Source organism: Erythrolamprus reginae, chromosome 1 (genome assembly GCF_031021105.1).
Source record: "Erythrolamprus reginae isolate rEryReg1 chromosome 1, rEryReg1.hap1, whole genome shotgun sequence".
NCBI lineage: Eukaryota > Metazoa > Chordata > Lepidosauria > Squamata > Dipsadidae > Erythrolamprus > Erythrolamprus reginae.
This window is the reverse complement of record NC_091950.1, coordinates 271,495,706-271,514,089: the sequence shown is the minus strand read 5'-3', so window position 1 is coordinate 271,514,089 and position 18,384 is coordinate 271,495,706. Positions and strand designations below refer to the sequence as shown.

The window sequence follows — 18,384 nt, the reverse complement described above, 5'->3', positions numbered from 1 at the left end:
TGACTTTCAATGCAAACTAGTTGCAATGCATTTAGGTGGTTACAGTGGTGTCGACATAAAAGTGCTGTATGCTGTAAACATGAGTAGCATGACTATTAGTATCACTGTTTTCTCAGTATCCTTAACTTCTCACCAACTACATAGATAGCATGACAGTTTGTCTTCCAGGAACGTGTCTTTTTCACTCACTATATGATCATTGGCTCTTGTATTCCACTAACCTTGTTGATGTGTGCAGAACATAGACTTTTGGTTTGCTGATGCATGCCGTGTCTCACACCATGTACAATTGAATCACTGACCATAGATCATTTCTGCATTGACTTGCTAACATTCACAGTCTCGCTCCAAATCTGGTAAGTAAATGACTTTTATTGCTGTCTACAGATAAGTATTTAAATTCAGAGATTTCATGTTTTAATATTTATTGGATACTGAAAAAAAATATATTTTTATGTTCTTAGGTAGACAAAGTCATAGCTGGCGTCATCGATCAGACTACAGGAGAAACGTTTTCAGTCTTCCAGGCAATTTATAAAGGCCTTATTGATTATGGCACTGGAATCCAATTACTTCAGAGGCAGATTATTTTATCTGGTTTAATTTCACCTACCCTGGGGAAAAAGTTTGACCTTGAACAAGCAAAGACCCTTAAACTTGTTGATGAACAAGTTGCATCAGAACTGCAAGATTTGCAGAACGCTAAGACGGTAATTTTGCAACTGAATGCAACCACAATACCGGTAGTGACTGCTTTGGAGCAAGGGATCATTTCAGAATCTTTGGCTGTTAAAATTCTTGAGATCCAGCTTTCTGGAGGATATCTAAAAATAGCCAATGCAGAAGAACCACTAACTTTGCACAAAGCTTTCCAAAAGAACCTGATTTCCAGAGCGCTATATGCGAAGATCCTAGAAAGCCAGGAGACATCTAGAAACCTTATTGATCCCAACACTGCAGAAAAATTATCATTTGAGGAATTGCTTGAAAGGACTGTTGTACCCAAAGAAACAGGCTTAAGGTTTTTACCAGTGGCTCTTCAAGAAAGAGGCAAAATAACACTAACATGTGGAAGGAAATTAACTGTTACAAGGGCAGCTCATGAAGGACTCATAGAGAGGGAGACTATGTTCAGGCTGTTAGATGCTCAGCTACTTTCTGGGGGCATAATTAATCCCAATTCAGATCACAGGATGACTGTTGAAGAAGCAACAAGAGAAGGAGTCCTGGATCAAGATACTTCCTGTGCTCTTTTGACTCGTCAAATTCAGACAGGTGGAATCCTAGCACCAAACTCCCCAAAACGTTTGACGGTAGATGAAGCCGTGCAGTGCAACCTGATCTCTTCAACTTGTGCCTTGCTGGTGTTAGAGGCACAGCAAGGTTTTGTAGGGCTTATTTGGCCACAGAGTGGTGAAATATTCCCTGTATCTGTATCTTTGCATCAAGGCATGATAACTAATGAACTGGCCTGCAAAATTCTAGATGGGAGGCAAAAAATAGCAGCACTATACATTCCAGAAACCTCTGAAGTAATCAGCTTAAATAATGCAGCCCAGCAAGGAATTATAGATAGTAACATTTTATCCATTTTGAGTAATATTACCCTTCCTGATGAATTGCCAAATGGGGATAATGTGCCATTCCCATTGAAAAGGGCAGCAAGATGTTTCTCGTTTTGTGAATTCCATCCATCTACACAGAGTGAACAAAGAAAGGACATTGAACCTCTGAACACCAGCAAGCCCACCAGTGACCACTCACAACAGAACCAAAAGCTATTCATGTCTTACCTAATGGTAAACAGTTATATGGATGCAAATACAGGGCAGAGGCTTTTGTTGCATTGCGGTGACTTAAATGAGGTTGCCAGTTTGTTAATGGACGATAAGAACCCTGAATGCATTGCAGTTGGAACTGAAGAACAATTTTGTGAATCTTCTGAAAATAAGGAGCAGGGTCCATATCTTGAGCAGCTGCCTAAAAATGTAACACTTAACTCTGTTGCTGGCAGTGTTTTAGGTCAAGAGACAAATATCCAAACTATGCTTAGCAACAATAACATGGGGGAATTTGAAGAAGCTCGCCAGAATTTAGTTAACCAATCATGTGCTAACACTGATGAGACAAAAGAGTCCCCTGATAAGCCTTTGCAAGGAAATCTTTTAAGCAGAAATGAAATTGGTATATGCATAATAGACAAGGAAAGTGAGAGTGGCAATGAGGATCTTTTAGGTAACTTAGTTAATATTTTGGATATAAACAATCCTTCAGCATTTATTAATGGAGGAAAACTACCAAACAACACCAAGGAATGTCCAGCTCACTTTCTGCAGAGTAATGAAGAAATTATATCAATAAAAAATGAAGAAAAAGTTGATTTCCAGAATAGTTTACTTACCACTGTGAAAACAGGACATAAATCTTTAAAATATCATACTCAGGAAGATTTAAGGGCTTGTAATGAAAAACGAATATTACAGTCAGATGCTAACATCATTGCTGCATCCCATAATAATAATGACAGAGTATCTCCTTTGGAACCTAGAGAGCCTGCTCCTGATAACCTATTATTAAATAATTGTATGACTAGCCATTTGACATCTGTGATGGAAAATACTATTTCTAAGGATGATCCACCTCTGAAAGACAACGTCGCTTTGATAAATCAGGAACAGATTAAAACTGAGAGAAATGAATCTCTGGTGAGCAATATTGATATCAGTGAAAAAACTGCAAATGAGAGTAGCATAGATAGTGGGACTTTGCATGATTATTGTACTACATCTTACAGAGTTGCCCCATTGGAATGTGATGTTACATCAGCTGATCCATTTCAGATAGATCATAATATTATCACTCATGTTGGCCTTCCAGTGGAAAGCAATATTGGTACAACATTGGCTGGAATCGGTTCTGGATTTCTTGATGGTTCACCTGTCGGTATAGATAGTTCCCTTAAATTAGTTAATGAACCGCCTGTGAATGATAATAGCTTACTTCTAAAAGGCAGCAATAGTAAGCGTTGTGAAACACGGGATGAAAGAAAATGTATCACTCCATATTCGGGAAGTAGTAACGAATACAGAGATAGTCAAGACCTTTGTGATATAGCTCAGAGTAAGGATGGCAGCATGCATAATTATCAGAGTGGTGATATTGTTGATAATATAGCTAAAGGTGATAAGGGTAGGTCCTCTACATATAAGGGAACTATTATTCCAGAAGCCAGTGACAATGTAGAGTGTATTAAAACTGCTGTAGGTAAGCCAACAGAAGAAGCATCAGAATACTTTCTGCATGAGAAAGAGGAGAGTGTTCTGTGCTTTGGTCAATTGGCTAATGATCTGAGTGGAGGCACTGTTCAAGAAGAGAGGGCAGAGGGGACTGGCAATGTAGATAAGGAATGGAGGGGAAAAGGAAGAGATGAGGTTTTTACCTCCATGAGAAAATTGGATGAAGCCAAAATAAAAAGAGATGGGCAAGAGCAGAGTAGTACTGAAGGAGAAACATATTCTGATGATATTGAACAAGGAAGCATTTCTGCAGCTAATTACGTACACAATAAGGATAAGGAAAGTGAAGATGACTTTGATAGTTACGATTATGTAGATTTTGATTATTATACGTCTGATGAGACTGATTATGAGAATGAAGAAGTGATGGAAATGCATTACTCACAGTGCCAGGATATAAGCACTGGCAGCCAGTGTTTAGGAGACAAGAGGGAGCAGTTTGGAAAAACAGCGGAAGGCAACTTTAATCCTCATGACTGCAGCTTGCAAGTAGAGTTGAAAAATAGCTTGCCATGTTTTAAAAGAAACATGGTCGATGGCTGTCAAAGTATAACAAACGACCAAAGTAAGGATGAAAGCCAAAAAGATGCTGAAAAGGTGTTGGAATCTTGCTTAGAAAGAAAGTATGACAGTCAAACTGTGGCTTCAGAGAATGCCACTGGAACAAAAGATATTCAGGCTGATCTAGACATTGTTCTTCAAAACACTTTACCCTCTGAGCACAAGGGGCAAGATGTAAAAGCAGTGTCATTCCTGAGTTGTGAGAGTCATGGAGTAAATGGTAGACAATTAGCACAGGATATCATGGGTGATGAGAAACAGAATAAAAACATAGTTCTATGGGAAGATAGTAGCCAGGAATCAGATGGAAGCTTGACAAAGAATTGTTCATTGGGTGTTAAAAACACTTATGAAACTATTCCCGCATGTCAGGAGGAAAAAGTGAGCCTTGATCAGTTTTCAGGTGAAGCTAAATCCCTTGTACAACCTAGTGGCTTGCCTACAGACATAACCCTTAAACCTGATGAAGCAGTTGACCTTTCTACTTACCTAAAGCAGTGTGCACAAAATATCAAAACCCAGGATATCCTAGCGCTGACACAGGGAGCTTCATCTGACTTCCTGGAAATTGAAAGAGGCAATAAAGAGAATGGAGTGGAAGCTGAAAACCCCCAAACAAAACAGCATTCCGAAGAACTGAGTTTCCCGATTGTGACATCAGATACACCAGCACCTATTCAAATGAATGACTCCAAAGGGAGAGAAGAGCATTCCAAATTATATCATGAAAATCTCCAATTGGAAAGCTTTGATATTATGGAAGATAAAACTTCCAAAGAAGTAATTAGCGAAGTTGGAATGGGTAGTAAGGAACATTTGCAAACAGTGGGCTCCTTTTTTGATACTTTAGGCACTATGGATAATAGCTGCTCTAGTACAAAACCGAATGTGCGTGAAATACTTGTTAATTACAGTAGTGAAAGAAATGATGAGGTGGAGGACATTCAAGATAACAATTCTGCTTCCTTACAAAAAGCCACAAAGAACAATGTACAATTATCACCAAAAGGGACACATCCGCCTGATTTTCCCCTAATAGAGGATCAGAAAATACATTTGTCTAATGTCCCTGCTACATTGCACGAAACCTTACCAAATATACTTAAAAACAGAATAGGCAATCAGGAAGACAAATCTTTAAGTTATATTGGCACAAGGGCTTTAATGCAAAATGTATTTAAAACAGTTAATCATATGCATCAGGAATGGCGTAATCAATCTGATATCAAAGATGAAAACAATGTTGCCGAAACAGCATCTCTGGTCAATCCCTTTTGCATCAGTGCAAATGAACACAATCTTCCTCCAGGTATTTGGCTTGATAATAGCAGCCCTGATCTCCTCCTTGATATCCTGAAGCAAGATAATTCTAATCATAAAAATAATGGCAAACATGGAATCATCAGCAACAAAGACCAGACTGAAAGGAGTCAGGTGAAAATAGTTTCTCAGCTTGACCAATTATTCCCAAACCCAGATAGCGCTGAAGATGCCTGCTCAAAGAACCCAGCTCTAAGCAGTAACACTCTTGTTTTGGAAACAAATCCGTCTAAGGATCTATACCATTCAGGAGAATACTTTTGTGGTCATGCCTTGGAAATGAAGGAATCTTTTCCAGGATCTGTGGCAACAAGCACGGTGAGTAGCAACTTTTACATTTTTTAATGTTTTGTACCATTTCATCAAATATCAAAATGGTAGGGAAATTGCTTTAAATTCTCTATAAAGAAACATAAATGTTCTCTAGTTATTGGTACTGTAGGATCACTGGTAAAAAAATAAGTTGATCTTCCAAGCGTATTTTAAATTATAGCTGTAAAGAGTTTGTTTTAATGTGAATAAATTCATAAATGCATATGAAATAAATAGCAATTCATAAATGCATATGAATTGCTCTTATAAATGATTTTGCTAAAATGACCTGTTGTTCAATAATGTTTCCAGTTACCCAGTGCTCTGCAGCCCTGTTCTTGCTACACAGAGAACCTGAGAAGGCACTTGATAATAGTCCAAGATATGAAATTTCTCTTAGATGATCTGCAGCCCATCAGTAATGACTTGGAAGCTCTAAAAATACAACTTGAACAATTAGAGGTAAATTATTGATTTTCATAGAAAGTAGGATTAGAATAGAAATGTGTGTTTATTTAACAAATGTACATGGCTTGCAAGATCCAAATTTATATGACTGGGATAAGATTTCAATTTAGGTCTCCCCTATTTGAATTCTGTGTTTACGCACTGTATCATTTTCATGTAAAGAAATGTTAATGTATAAAATTAAGTTTTTAGTAGGAGTACAGTAGTTGTAATATTACACAGGAGTCAAATTTCATTATTCCTTTTTTCTGAAAGGCAATACAAATTTGTTTTATCCCTGATAGAATATAATTCTTTCTGACTAATAGAATAAATAGTAGAATTCATCTATTTTTATTCTCATTCCATGAGAATATTGTACTTTTTTTTAATACATATAGGCATTTGAATCAGGACTTGCGGGGTTTGCTGTCACTTTGCGAAAAGATATGAAGTTGGCAGAGGACTTTCTGAATTTGCAATCCAGAGATATTCCTGCACAGCAGGAGTTGGAAGATCTAAAAGAAAGTTATAAGTGCTTAGAGAGAGAATTCTCTTTGGTCTGTGAAATGTCTTCAAACCGAGCAAAGCAAATAGTTTTTGCTGTAGACTCTGAAATGGTAAGTTCATACTCCATATTTTGCTTGCTTGCTTGCTTTGGTCGAGGACATGATCTTAAAATTATCCTGTTCAAAACATAATTGAGTGAAATCATATGAAATATTAGATCACAAATTTATGGCCTTATCAATATTACCTCGCTTTTAAATTCATATACAGGTAGTCCTCAACATACGACCACAGTTGAGTGCAAAATTTCTGTTGCTAAGCAAGACAGTTGTTAAGTGAATTTTGCATGATTTTATGACCTTTCTTGCCACCATTCTAAAATGAATCACCGCAGGTGTTAAGTTAGTAACATGGTTGTTAAGTGAATCTGGCTTCCACATTGATTTTGCTTGTCAGGAGGTAATAAAAGGTCACCACCTGGCCCCAGAACATTATGATCATCATAAATATGAGTCAGTTGCCAAGTCTCTGAATTTTGATCACATGATCATGAGGATGCTGCAGTGGTCATAAGTGTGAAATATGGTCAGAGGTCACTTTTTAAAGTGCCTTTGTAATTCTGAATGGTCACTACATTACTTACATTGCATGTTGTGAGTCGGGGATACATGTACTTTATCCCTTTCATCTCTTTTTCATTTGTACTGTTCCTCTCTCACCTGAATCCTCTACATTCCTCTCACATTAAAAAAATGTTTAAAACTCCATTGCATAGAGGGGAAGAATGTTATAGATTGAAAGGGGAGGTCTCATAATTTCTGCTCTGATAACATACAATGACTTTTGCAGATCTTCAAAACTCAGACACAATACAAGAGCAATTTTGTTTTGTTTCGGCTTGCTATAATCTAGGAACACTCCGCTTTCTTACTTAAATCTGAAAAAACTATTAGCAAAATATATTTTTTAAACATTTTTTAGGCCAAACTTGCTCTGTTGCATCAGGAACTTTTAGTCAGTCTTCAAGAGTTCACAGATTGGATCGTGGAAACGAGTGAAACCATGAATAATTTGAAGGTGGTGAATGTTGGTGATGTGGAAGATGTGAAGCAAAAGCTTCAGTTAGCCAAGGCAAGTATTAGTTAATATTCTAAAAAAATTCTTTCCCACCCTTCTCGCTCCCAATTGATTCTAAACCAGGGGTGTCAAACTCAAGGCCTAGGGACCACAGGGCCACAGGGCCGCCCTAGAAACAGCAAAGGACTGACCCCGCGGTGCCTCCGCTAGCAAAAACTGAGCTCGGGAGGGACCCTCCATTTTTTGCTGGCGGAGGGTTGCAGGAAACCATTGCAACCGAAAACTGAGCTCAAGAGCCTGTTTTCGCTGGCAAGAGCGCTCAGGCCACCACAGGTGCCCCCAACATAAGTGATGTTGAGCTGACCACACTTGCCCTGACCACCCCCACCCTGGCCCCCTGACGTCAAACTCAACCCTGATGTGGCCCTCAGTGAAATCAAGTTTAACGCCCCTGGACTAAACACTTAGCAATTGGTAGTTAACAATAATTACATATACTTCCAGACATTGATTTTTGGGGGAGGATAGTGGAGATAGAATAATAAAAGCAATATTGGACCTTTGTGATACAATCCTCATTGTTTTTGTACCTTTGTTGTGACATCACATACATATGAAAAGGATGGGGTTTAAGCCCCAAATGCAGCAAGCTCCCACTGATGTGAACTTGGAATCACTCTCACTTACCAATAATCCAGATTGCCAATGATCAGTTGGCAATGATTGCACGAATCAGTTACTCTGCATATGTTGTGGAGGTGGCAAAATGATTGCACTAAAGTATTATACTAACTGTAAATTTCTGTAGTAGAAAGTAATTTATACAATTCATAGTAGGGCCAAATATGTATCTCTACAAATACTATGTTCTGTCGAGCTCTCTGGTAGAATCCTCCCAAAAATGCACAGATACAATTTCAGACACACACATGTTTGAAAATTCAAAACAATGTTCTTTATAATGAAAATTCACTTAAACCAAGCCCTCTTTTGGGATAGCAAAGAGCACTCGTCTCCAAACAAACTGGTAATTGGTACAAGTCCCTTATAAGTTATGTGATATTTAGCTTGCAGTTGTGAGGCAATTCAAAGTCCTTCTTTGTTCACAAAGTGAAACACACTTTGCCCTGGTTTAGTTTCAAAGCGGGGAAAAATCAGCACACAAAAGGTCAAAGTCAGTAAAGCAGTCACGAAACACAACGATCAGATAATCCTCCACAATGGCCAAACCCACAGGCTGCTCTTTATAGCAGCCTCACTAATTACCACAGCCCCACCCAACCACAAATGGCCTCATTTTCTTTGATAATAATCTCTCAGTTGTTGTTGCCTATGCATCGCACTGTATCATTAACTCTTGTTCTGAATCCAAGGAGGAGCTAGATAATTGATCTCCTTCTGAGCTGTCTGCCACACTCTTCTCCTCCCTGTCACTCATGTCTTCTTGGTCAGAGGAGCCTTCATCATCAGATTCCACCGGGGGCAAAACAGGCCTGCAGCATGTGGATGTCTCCCCCACATCCACAGTCCTTGGGGCAGGAGCTGGGCCAGAGCTAACCACAACATACTAAAGATATCATTTTATAAATTAGTAATGATATATTTTCCATGTTTCTATTTAGAATAAATTCACAACAGTTTCATCATAGTTAAAACCTCATTAGTATGATTCTGAAATCTGTAGCTTGAATTTTAAAATGAAAGATAAATATAATAGATTTTTAATGGGAATAAATGCTTATGATGAGAAATACTATTCTTGTTTCTCCCAAGAATAAGACCCTGTCATATATTTTTTTGAACCCTGAAATAAGCACTTGGCCTTATTGCCATGCATTCAAAAGCTGGATTCGACTTATTATCAGGGGATGTCTTATTTTGGGGAAAACAGGGTCAATTTTTTTTTTGGAGTTTAATATTGTAGATCAATATTTTTCAAATCTGGGAATTTTAAGACGTTTGAATTTAAACTCCCCAAATTCCCCAGTCACATCTTAAAGTTGCCAACTGTGAATAATAGTGTAGTGAAGTATGCTGAGTTTAATGTGATTTGAGCAATGTTCAGCATATGCAATCAAATGCCCATATTCAAGCTTTAATTAATTTTGAATAATTTCAATATCCAAAGTATTGATTAATAGATTCTGGATGATGAAAATCCAGTTTGACCAATCTAAATGTAATGAACTTTTGTACCAATTGTTTGTATATATAATTCTGATTCCAGAATTTTTAACCAGTCTTCTCCAAGGAGGTACCGTCCAGGTGAATTGAACTTACAACCTTATTGTCATAAAACATAGCAAGTTAAAGATTATAGGAGTTGTAATTCATTACATCTTGGTAGCAGTTGGTTTGGATAAATTGTTCTTGACAATGTCACAAACAAAATAAAATCTGAAATAAAATTTCAAAATAAAATCTTAAAAAAGTTCATGTACATCTTTAACAATACTGGTTTTCTAATTCCTGATATTGTTGTTTCGAATATTCAAATTCCTGATATTGTTGTTTCAAATATTTCTTTGCTTAATTTGCAGGACCAAGAAAAAGAGCTTGGATGTAGAAAACTGCAACTGGAATCCACGGCATTTGATATTCAGTTCTTCATTTCTGAACATGCCCAAGATCTTTCCCCAAACCAAAGCAAGCAACTCTTGAGGCTATTAAATTCTACACAACGACACTTCCAAGAAATGCAGGCAAAAATAAGATCTCAAGTGGATCGTTTTGAATCTGTCATACAAACAGCTCAAGTTCTTATTGATCACCAGGTTTGCTTCTCTCTGTGGCCTGTGTTTACCATTATTAGATAGATAAAGCAACGAGGTGCCAAAAGTAACATTCACCTAAACTTCAAAACTGTTGAACACTGGATTTATCCTTCAGAATTCTAGAGAGGCATTATCAACAGTTAGTTTAACAATAGTTTAAATTTACCCTTCATGATAATATATTGTACAACATAGGAATGTTTTGGCTTCAAATGAAACTTTTCATTTTTTAAAATTGTTCAAGCAACAATAATACAGAAAGAGTGGGATCTAAATTGGAATTAAGGTTTGAGTATATAGGGAAAAAAGGGCAGTTTGGTGATTAAATCCTGTCAAGCTCAGCCAAAACCATCAATGCCTTTGTATGTGAGAAAACCATTGTACAGCTTATTAATTCTCATGATCTTTCATGGGTGAAGTGCTACATTGTTTGGATCTCATTTTATATCCCAAACTGCCCAGCTGGAGATGCCTCAACTAGTATATGACAAACAGAGACTTGGGTCAGAAGACTTGTTCAAAACGGAGCTAATACAAAAGGCAATACAGTAGTCCCTCGCTATACCGCGCTTCACCTACTGCGGCTTCACTTCATCGCGGGTTTCTGAGGAAGTCGATCGGCAGATTTAAACAGCCCGCCGAACTCGATCGGCAGGTTTTTCAAAAAAAAATAAAATCTAAAATTGTAAATACTGTATTTAAATACTGTATCTAAAATAAATACTGTGTGGGAAGGGTTTATAAACACTTAAAACAATGAAAACTTACCAAACAATTACAATATAAATACTTAAATAAGTACTATCAGTCGATAAATTCCCCATCGCGGATTTCACCTATCGCGGCCAGGTCTGGAACGTAACACCAGCGATAGGTGAGGGACTACTGTAACTCCAACTAGATTCATGAGATAGTGTTTAAGGGCCAGGAGTGAAGTTTTCATATTTAAAAGGCTAGGACTTTATTAAAATAACAGAGATGGAAAAAAAATACGTAGGATGGGAGGGTAGGATTAGTGAGCCAATGAATCTTATTGCACGCGTGCTTCTGTAGCGTTTAAAATACATACATAATCTCAGTGCTGATAACATTTACATGTATCAACTATCTAACACAGTTTTCAACTAACATTGGTTTTGACATCCCTGTTTTAGAATTAATGCTTGTGTGTTACAGATTTTGAACAAGACAGACATTTGGATTTTCACACGCCTAATGCATGGTCAGACTTCCGCTGAGCGATTCCATCTCAAACCGGTCTCTTTACTTACAGCATTTGTGAGGTTTATCCATACCTTTTATATTCCATTTCTTTAAAACTGCGTGCAACTGCTCTCATGTTTACAGCATACTTTCGGAAACAATTTCTAATGAAAGCTTTGCAATGTGGTTGCTTGAAAATTAACTTACGCAACAGCTTTTGTGTGCCTTTATGCAGCTTTGTTCTTATTCCAAAACAGGATTTGATGGATCAGCATCAGGAATTCCAAGAAAAACTACAGGATATATGTGACCTACTCACACAGACAGAAAATCAGATCATTGGCCACAGAGAGGCCCTTGTGATTGAAGATAGCAAGACTGAATTACAGCAATACCAAGTCAGGCAACAGGTAAATGATTGAATGTCAACAAACACACTAACATTCTGGATTTCACCAAAGACCAACTTGCAATGAGTGTAATCCTATTCAGTGCAATTTTATTACAGTCATAGACCAGAAACCAAAACAAACAAAAACATTCATCAAACATACAACCAAAAGTTGCAAGATAAAATAGTAAATAACAGATAAAATCCATGATAAAATCCAGTCTGTCAATTACACATGGTCAATACTACTAGAATTACAATCCATGAGCTCTGCGGCCTATGGTCAGTTTAATACTATTAGGAAAAGGAATAAACAGGGTTGCCACGTATATCTTGCTATGGTGAAGAAGACACATATTTGCAATGAATTCCCACCACTGCTACGCAGAATCTGGCCACCTGTGCTGTAATTGTGGCCTGTTCATCCTTAAGGAGCCACTGGAGATAGGTAGCGTCTGAGCGGCCAGGATACTTTACAATTAATGGCAGAATATCCGAATCTCCATATAAAGTGAGCATCTAAGGAGCACGTGTCCCACAGTCTCCGCCTCCCCTGAGCCACAAGGGCTTCAGTAAAAGGTATTATTTTATACTTTCCATATAAAATGGCTGATGGAAGCACAAGTGCAAATGCTTTTCAGTGGTTTGCTGATTCCAGCTGTCTAAGATAGCTGGCAGGAGCCACAGCACATCTAGTGGCATCTGGAGCCAGAAAGAGCGGAGCCTTTGTTAAGTCTGCCTGCCTCTCGATGTCCTCCACCCTTTGTTGCAAGGCTTGTCTTGCTAGACCATAGTCCATCTCGAGTATTGGAGCTGGGGAGAAGCCTAATTTGTTAAAATTGGACTCGATGGCCTTGATCCATGAGGAAGAAAAATTGTCTGGGAGGATTAACGGAGCAAGACCTTGCGAAAAGAAGTTAAGCTTTAACCAACTATTTAGACATGCTCTACAGATTCTTGCTTCGACTTTTATCAATTTATTTATTTATTAGATTTGTATGCCGCCCCTCTCCGAAGACTCGGGGCGGCTCACAACAACAATAAAAAACAGTATAGACAATGGAACAAATCTAATAATAATAATTACATTAAAAAAACCCAACTGTTAAAAAAAACATACAACACATACATACCAAGCATAAAATATAAGAGAGCCTGGGGGAGATGTCTTAGTTCCTCCATGATATTGGTGGGTCTTGAGTAACTTGCGAAAGACAAGGAGGGTGGGGGCTGTTCTAATCTCCGGGGGTAGTTGGTTCCAGAGGGCTGGGGCCGCCACAGAGAAGGCTCTTCCCCTGGGGCCCGCCAAACGACATTGTTTGGTCAACGGGACCCGGAGAAGGCCAACTCTGTGGGACCTTATTGGCCGCTGGGATTCATGCGGTAGAAGGCGGTTCCGGAGATATTCTGGTCCAATGCCATGAAGGGCTTTAAAGGTCATTACCAACACTTTGAATTGTGACTGGAAACCGATCGGCAGCCAGTGCAGGCCACGGAGTGTTGTAGAAATGTGGGCGAATCTAGGAAGCCCCACGATAGCTCTTGCGGCCGCATTCTGCACGATCTGAAGTTTCCGAACACTTTTTAAAGGTAGCCCCATGTAGAGAGCATTGCAGCAATCGAACTCGAGGTGATAAGGGCATGAGCGACAATCTTGTCTCCAGGCTAGGACGATTTTAACCTATTGAGCAAACCAAACATTGTGAGTGCAAATCATGGATTGTTATTATATAGCCTGTGACAAACCCCAAATTGATGCATTATTCAGCAAATTCTCATTGAAACAGACAGCTTGTACTGAGGAAGTCAGGGATTTAGGAGTTAAAACAGGTGCCTTTAATCTTCCAAAAGGGTTACAGTTTCTATTTTCCCCAATAAAGCTCCCAAAAATGCTGCACTGGCTGCCGATCGGTTTCCGGTCACAATTCAAAGTGTTGGTAATGACCTTTAAAGCCCTACATGTCATTGGGCCAGAATACATCCGGAACCGCCTTCTACCGCACGAATCCCAGCGGCTGATAAGGTCCCACAGAGTTGGCCTTCTCCGCGTCCCGTCAACCAAACAATGTCGTTTGGTGGGCCCCAGGGGAAGAGCATTTTCTGTGGTGGCCCCGGCCCTCTGGAATCAACTCCCCCCAGAGATTAGAACGGCCCCCACCCTCATTGTCTTTCGCAAATTACTCAAGACCCACCTTTGTCGCCAGGCATGGGGCAGTTAGGATATTCCTTCCCCTAGGCCATTACAAGTTATGTATGGTATGTTTGTGTGTATGTTTGGTTTTTATAATAAGGGTTTTTAGTTGTTTTCTTAAATTGGATTGTTACATGTTGTTTTTTATCATTGTTGTTAGCCACCCTGAGTCTGCGGAGAGGGGTGGCATACACATTCAATAAATAATAATAATAATAATAATAATAATAATAATAATAATAATAATAATAAATGCTTCTAAAATTCCAGAAAAAGGAAGGAAATTGAATAGAGGTGCCCTGTGGCTAGCTGGTTGCTCAAAGAATTTAATAAATAAAAACAAATAATAAATAGTTTTCTGATTTGTTATTACCATTGTCATCCTTCTTCAAGGAATTGCAGAAAAACATGCAAGCGAATACACAGGCCTTGGCAGAAATTGTGAACGACACAGAAATGTTCTTGAAAGAGAATGGGGAAAAGCTGCCATTGGAAGATAAGAGTGCTCTTGAGAGGAAACTGAATGAAGCAAAAACCAAGTGTTTGTTGCTAAGCCAGAAGACAGAGGAATCCAGAAAAGAGCTGGATAAAGCTGTGACAACAGCCATTAAACAAGAAACAGAAAAGGTACTTGGGCAAATATTTACTTTTCCTTTCAAAATTGTTTATCTTCAAAGTTTCCCCTTGTGTGTACTTGTTAATATGAGAGATTTCAGGAAAATCATTTGACAACTCAAAGAGTTGATCATCGTTATTCATTCGTGCTTGCATATGTTTTCATTTATTCATCAAACATGTCCAGATTTCCATATTCATTTATAAATATATTCATCAAACTGCAGTTTAAAAAGAAATCCCAAACTGTTCCAGAAGTCTTAAGTGTAGTTCCGCAAAATATCCTTAGAGCAGAGGCTTTTTAAACATAATAGCTTTCAAGTTAGGTCCCACAGAGTTGGCCTTCTCCGGGTCCCGTCTACTAAACAATGTTGTTTGGCGGGACCCGGGGGAAGAGCCTTCTCTGTGGCGGCCCCGACTTTCTGGAACCAACTTTCCCCAGAGATCAGAGTTGCCCCCCCCCCCTTCTCGCCTTTCGTAAGCTCCTTAAAACCCACCTCTGTCGTCAGGCATGGGGGAATTGAGATATTCCTGTCCTCCTAGGCCTATAAAATTTATGCATGGTATGTCTGTGTGTATGTTTGGTTTCTTAAATAAGGCTCTTTTAAATTAATTTAAATATTAGATTTATTACATATTGTTTCATTATTGTTGTTAGCCGCCCCGAGTCTGCGGAGAGGGGCGGCATACAAATCTAAGAAAGAAAGAAGGAAGGAAGGAAGGAAAGAAAGAAAGAAAGAAAGAAAGAAAGAAAGAAAGAAAGAAAGCCATTTTCTTGATTTTTCTAAGAATGGGTTAGAGCAATTATCCTTCCATGGTTATTTCCAAGTAACCAAATGCTCCTAAAAGCAAGTAATCCTCTCTTAACAACTACTTGTTCTGTGGTTGCATTTATGATGGTGTTGAACACGTGATAAGTTAGGATTTAGGCAACCTCCCTACAGTCACGTGATTGTGAACCAAGTGCTGGGCACCATGCTTGTAATTACATTGCAATGTTCCATAGTCACATGATCACCATTGTGAGTCCTTCCCTGCTGGCATCAGGCAAGAAAAGTCAGTGGAGAAGCTGGCAGGAGATTGCAAATGGTGAACACATGGCATTGCAACAAATGAGGGCACAGAATTTGCTCAATGACAGCAATTGAAAGTACCAAAACAGCTGCCACCAAGTATATTGGTTATGTGGAAACTGCCACTCCCAATTACCATTGTTAAGTGATAACTACAGCTACCTATTGCTATTGCTGTTAGTATCCAAATAATCCGACTGTTGAGTGTCCAAATAAACTGGGAATATTTTAAGGAATGAAAGCAAGTATAAAATCAGTGCACATGATTTTTTTTTTTTTAAATCAAGGAGCATCTTTATTTTCACATTTGTTTTTAGACTTACTGTTTTGATAGCCAGAAAGTTCTTTCATTTTCAACCAAAATTTGAATCACTATAACACATTGGGGACATTTTGTATCTGTGCCTGTGAATATTTCTTAGCAAGCTATTGATGGTTTGAACTTCAATTGTTCAGGTTGCAGCTAGACAACAACTTGAAGAGAGCAAAAATGTGATAGAAAATCTTCTAGACTGGCTATCAAATGTAGATAAGGATGCTGATCATAGAGATACGAAATGTAAGCCAACAATCAAACAGAATGGTACTCATTTTCATGAAGGAGATGGAGAGGATTTGATTGGAGGGGAAGACGAAGTAAATGGCAACCTGCTAGAAACCCAAGAACAGAATGAAACTCTTGTAGATGGACAATATACACTGACGGACGATAATCTCAACATGAAATACCAGAAAGCTAAGGTAATGTATACACCTACTGTATTAGTAATTGCAATTCTAGGGAGTGGGGGAAGTAGGTATAGATGGAGTAAAAAGAGTACACATTCTGGGCTCTGCTTAAAACTGAGGCCAGAATATGTAAAACAAGATCTAGTGGAATCAAACCTTATTTCTGGGACCATTCTAAGTCCCTAAATCTATTGGAGTTGTTTCCTTTTTTCATGGTGTAGTGCAAGGCTCAAAGAGTCCTTATTTGAAATTATACTCACAAGGTCCAAGAGTGGAACCAAAAGGTGGTTTTGGATTACAGTGAACCCTCGAGTTTCGCGTCCTCAAGGATCGCGAAAGGGCTATTTCGCGAGTTTTCAACCCGGAAGTAAACTCCACCATCTGCGCATGCGTGCCCTTCCACGCATGCGTAGATGGTGGAGTTTCCCCGCTGGGCAGAGGCTTCCCTGGGTCTTCCCCCTCTTGCCCCCGTAAGACCCCAGCGGCGGCGCGAGCAACGGCATGGGCGGGCGGGCGGCACGCGCGGGGACACCCCAGCTCGGCTCCCCAGCTGGGAAGCGGCCCCAGCAACAGCGTGGGCGGGCGGGCGGTGCCCGCGCGCTTGGGGACATCGCAGCTCCGCTCCCCAGCTGGGGAGCCGAGCTAGGGAGTCCCCACCGCGCGCGCGTTGCTGGGGAAAGCGCGCGCGCTTGGGGACATCGCAGCTCCGCTCCCCAGCTGGGAAGCGGAGCTAGGGAGTCCCCAAGCGCGCGCGCTTTCCCCAGCAACGCGCGCGCGGTGGGGACTCCCTAGCTCGGCTCCCCAGCTGGAGAGCGGAGCTGCGATGTCCCCAAGCGCGCGGGCACCGCCCGCCCGCCCACGCTGTTGCTGGGGCCGCTTCCCAGCTGGGGAGCCGAGCTAGGGAGTCCCCACCGCGCGCGCGCGTTGCTGGGGAAAGCGCGCGCGCTTGGGGACTCCCTAGCTCCGCTTCCCAGCTGGGGAGCGGAGCTGCGATGTCCCCAAGCGCGCGCGCTTTCCCCAGCAACGCGCGCGCGGTGGGGACTCCCTAGCTCGGCTCCCCAGCTGGAGAGCGGCCCCAGCAACAGCGTGAGCAACGGGGTGGGCGGGCGCGAGCAACGGGGTGGGCGGGCGAAGGGCGGGCGGCAGTGGAAGCAAAAACACCATCTGCGCACGCGCAGATGGTGTTTTTACTTCCGCACCGCTACTTCGCTAAAAATCGATCATCGCGTGGGGTCCTGGAACGGAACCCTCGCGATGATCGAGGGTTCACTGTACTACCTTGGAATTGAAGTTACTCAGAAAAAAGTAAGATCAGAGGAAAGAGTCAAAGGAAAGTGGGGGAAAACCTTTGTGATACTTTCCAACATAATACAACAACAGGATACATACATAGGAATCTAAATGCCCCTGTAAACCAGCAGGAGAATTTCCTTAGGGGCCTCACTATTAGGAGTACTTCCATGTATATCCAGGAAGCATATATGATTAAATGTGTATGATGAGTCAATTTAGTATAGTGATAAAGGTACCCTGTTTTCCCCAAATAAAGACATCCCCTGATAAACCCAATCAGTGCATGGCAATAAGGCCAAACACTTATTTCAGGGTTCAGAAAAATATAAGACAGGGTCTTATTTGGGGGGAAATATGGTACCAGATTAGAAAATAGGAAATTGTGAGTTCTAGATCCGTTTTAGACATAGAAGCCGGCTGGGCCAATCTTTCTGTGTCAACCCAGCTCACTTTACAGAGTTCTTGTTGTGGGCAAAATAGCAGGAAGGAGTATTATACACTGTATATTCGCTACAGATAGTCCTCAACGTACGACCACAATTGAGTCCAAAATTTATGTTGTTAAGCGATACATTTGTTAAGTGAGTTTTGC

At 40.2% G+C, this 18,384-nt stretch overlaps 2 protein-coding genes across 13 annotated transcripts in view; both read left to right on the top strand.

Annotated features, from left to right (window-relative positions):
* LOC139156879 (dystonin-like) overlaps positions 1 to 18,384 on the top strand; it is a 400,586-nt gene that overhangs the window by 198,806 nt on the left and 183,396 nt on the right. For all 12 annotated transcript variants that reach the window (XM_070733016.1, XM_070733011.1, XM_070733010.1 and 9 more), the window contains 3 exons: positions 11,758 to 11,910; positions 14,476 to 14,709; positions 16,227 to 16,511. In XM_070733016.1, the coding sequence (XP_070589117.1) occupies positions 11,758 to 11,910; positions 14,476 to 14,709; positions 16,227 to 16,511 (672 nt within the window). The remainder of the gene's footprint in view (positions 1 to 11,757; positions 11,911 to 14,475; positions 14,710 to 16,226; positions 16,512 to 18,384) is intronic.
* On the top strand, positions 26 to 11,614 carry LOC139158128 (dystonin-like). The gene is made up of 7 exons (XM_070735549.1): positions 26 to 115; positions 465 to 5,495; positions 5,802 to 5,951; positions 6,338 to 6,556; positions 7,428 to 7,577; positions 10,064 to 10,297; positions 11,474 to 11,614. Exons 1-7 carry the CDS (start codon positions 26 to 28, stop codon positions 11,612 to 11,614), a joined length of 6,015 nt encoding a protein of 2,004 aa, XP_070591650.1.

Excerpts from the sequence above, each read along its gene's own strand:
- LOC139158128 (XM_070735549.1), top strand. The coding sequence starts at position 26 with ATGCATTTAGGTGGTTACAGTGGTGTCGACATAAAAGTGCTGTATGCT. Across the intron at positions 5,496-5,801 it reads GATCTGTGGCAACAAGCACG|TTACCCAGTGCTCTGCAGCC; the intron begins GTGAGTAGCAAC and ends TAATGTTTCCAG. Across the intron at positions 10,298-11,473 it reads AAGTTCTTATTGATCACCAG|ATTTTGAACAAGACAGACAT; the intron begins GTTTGCTTCTCT and ends TGTGTGTTACAG.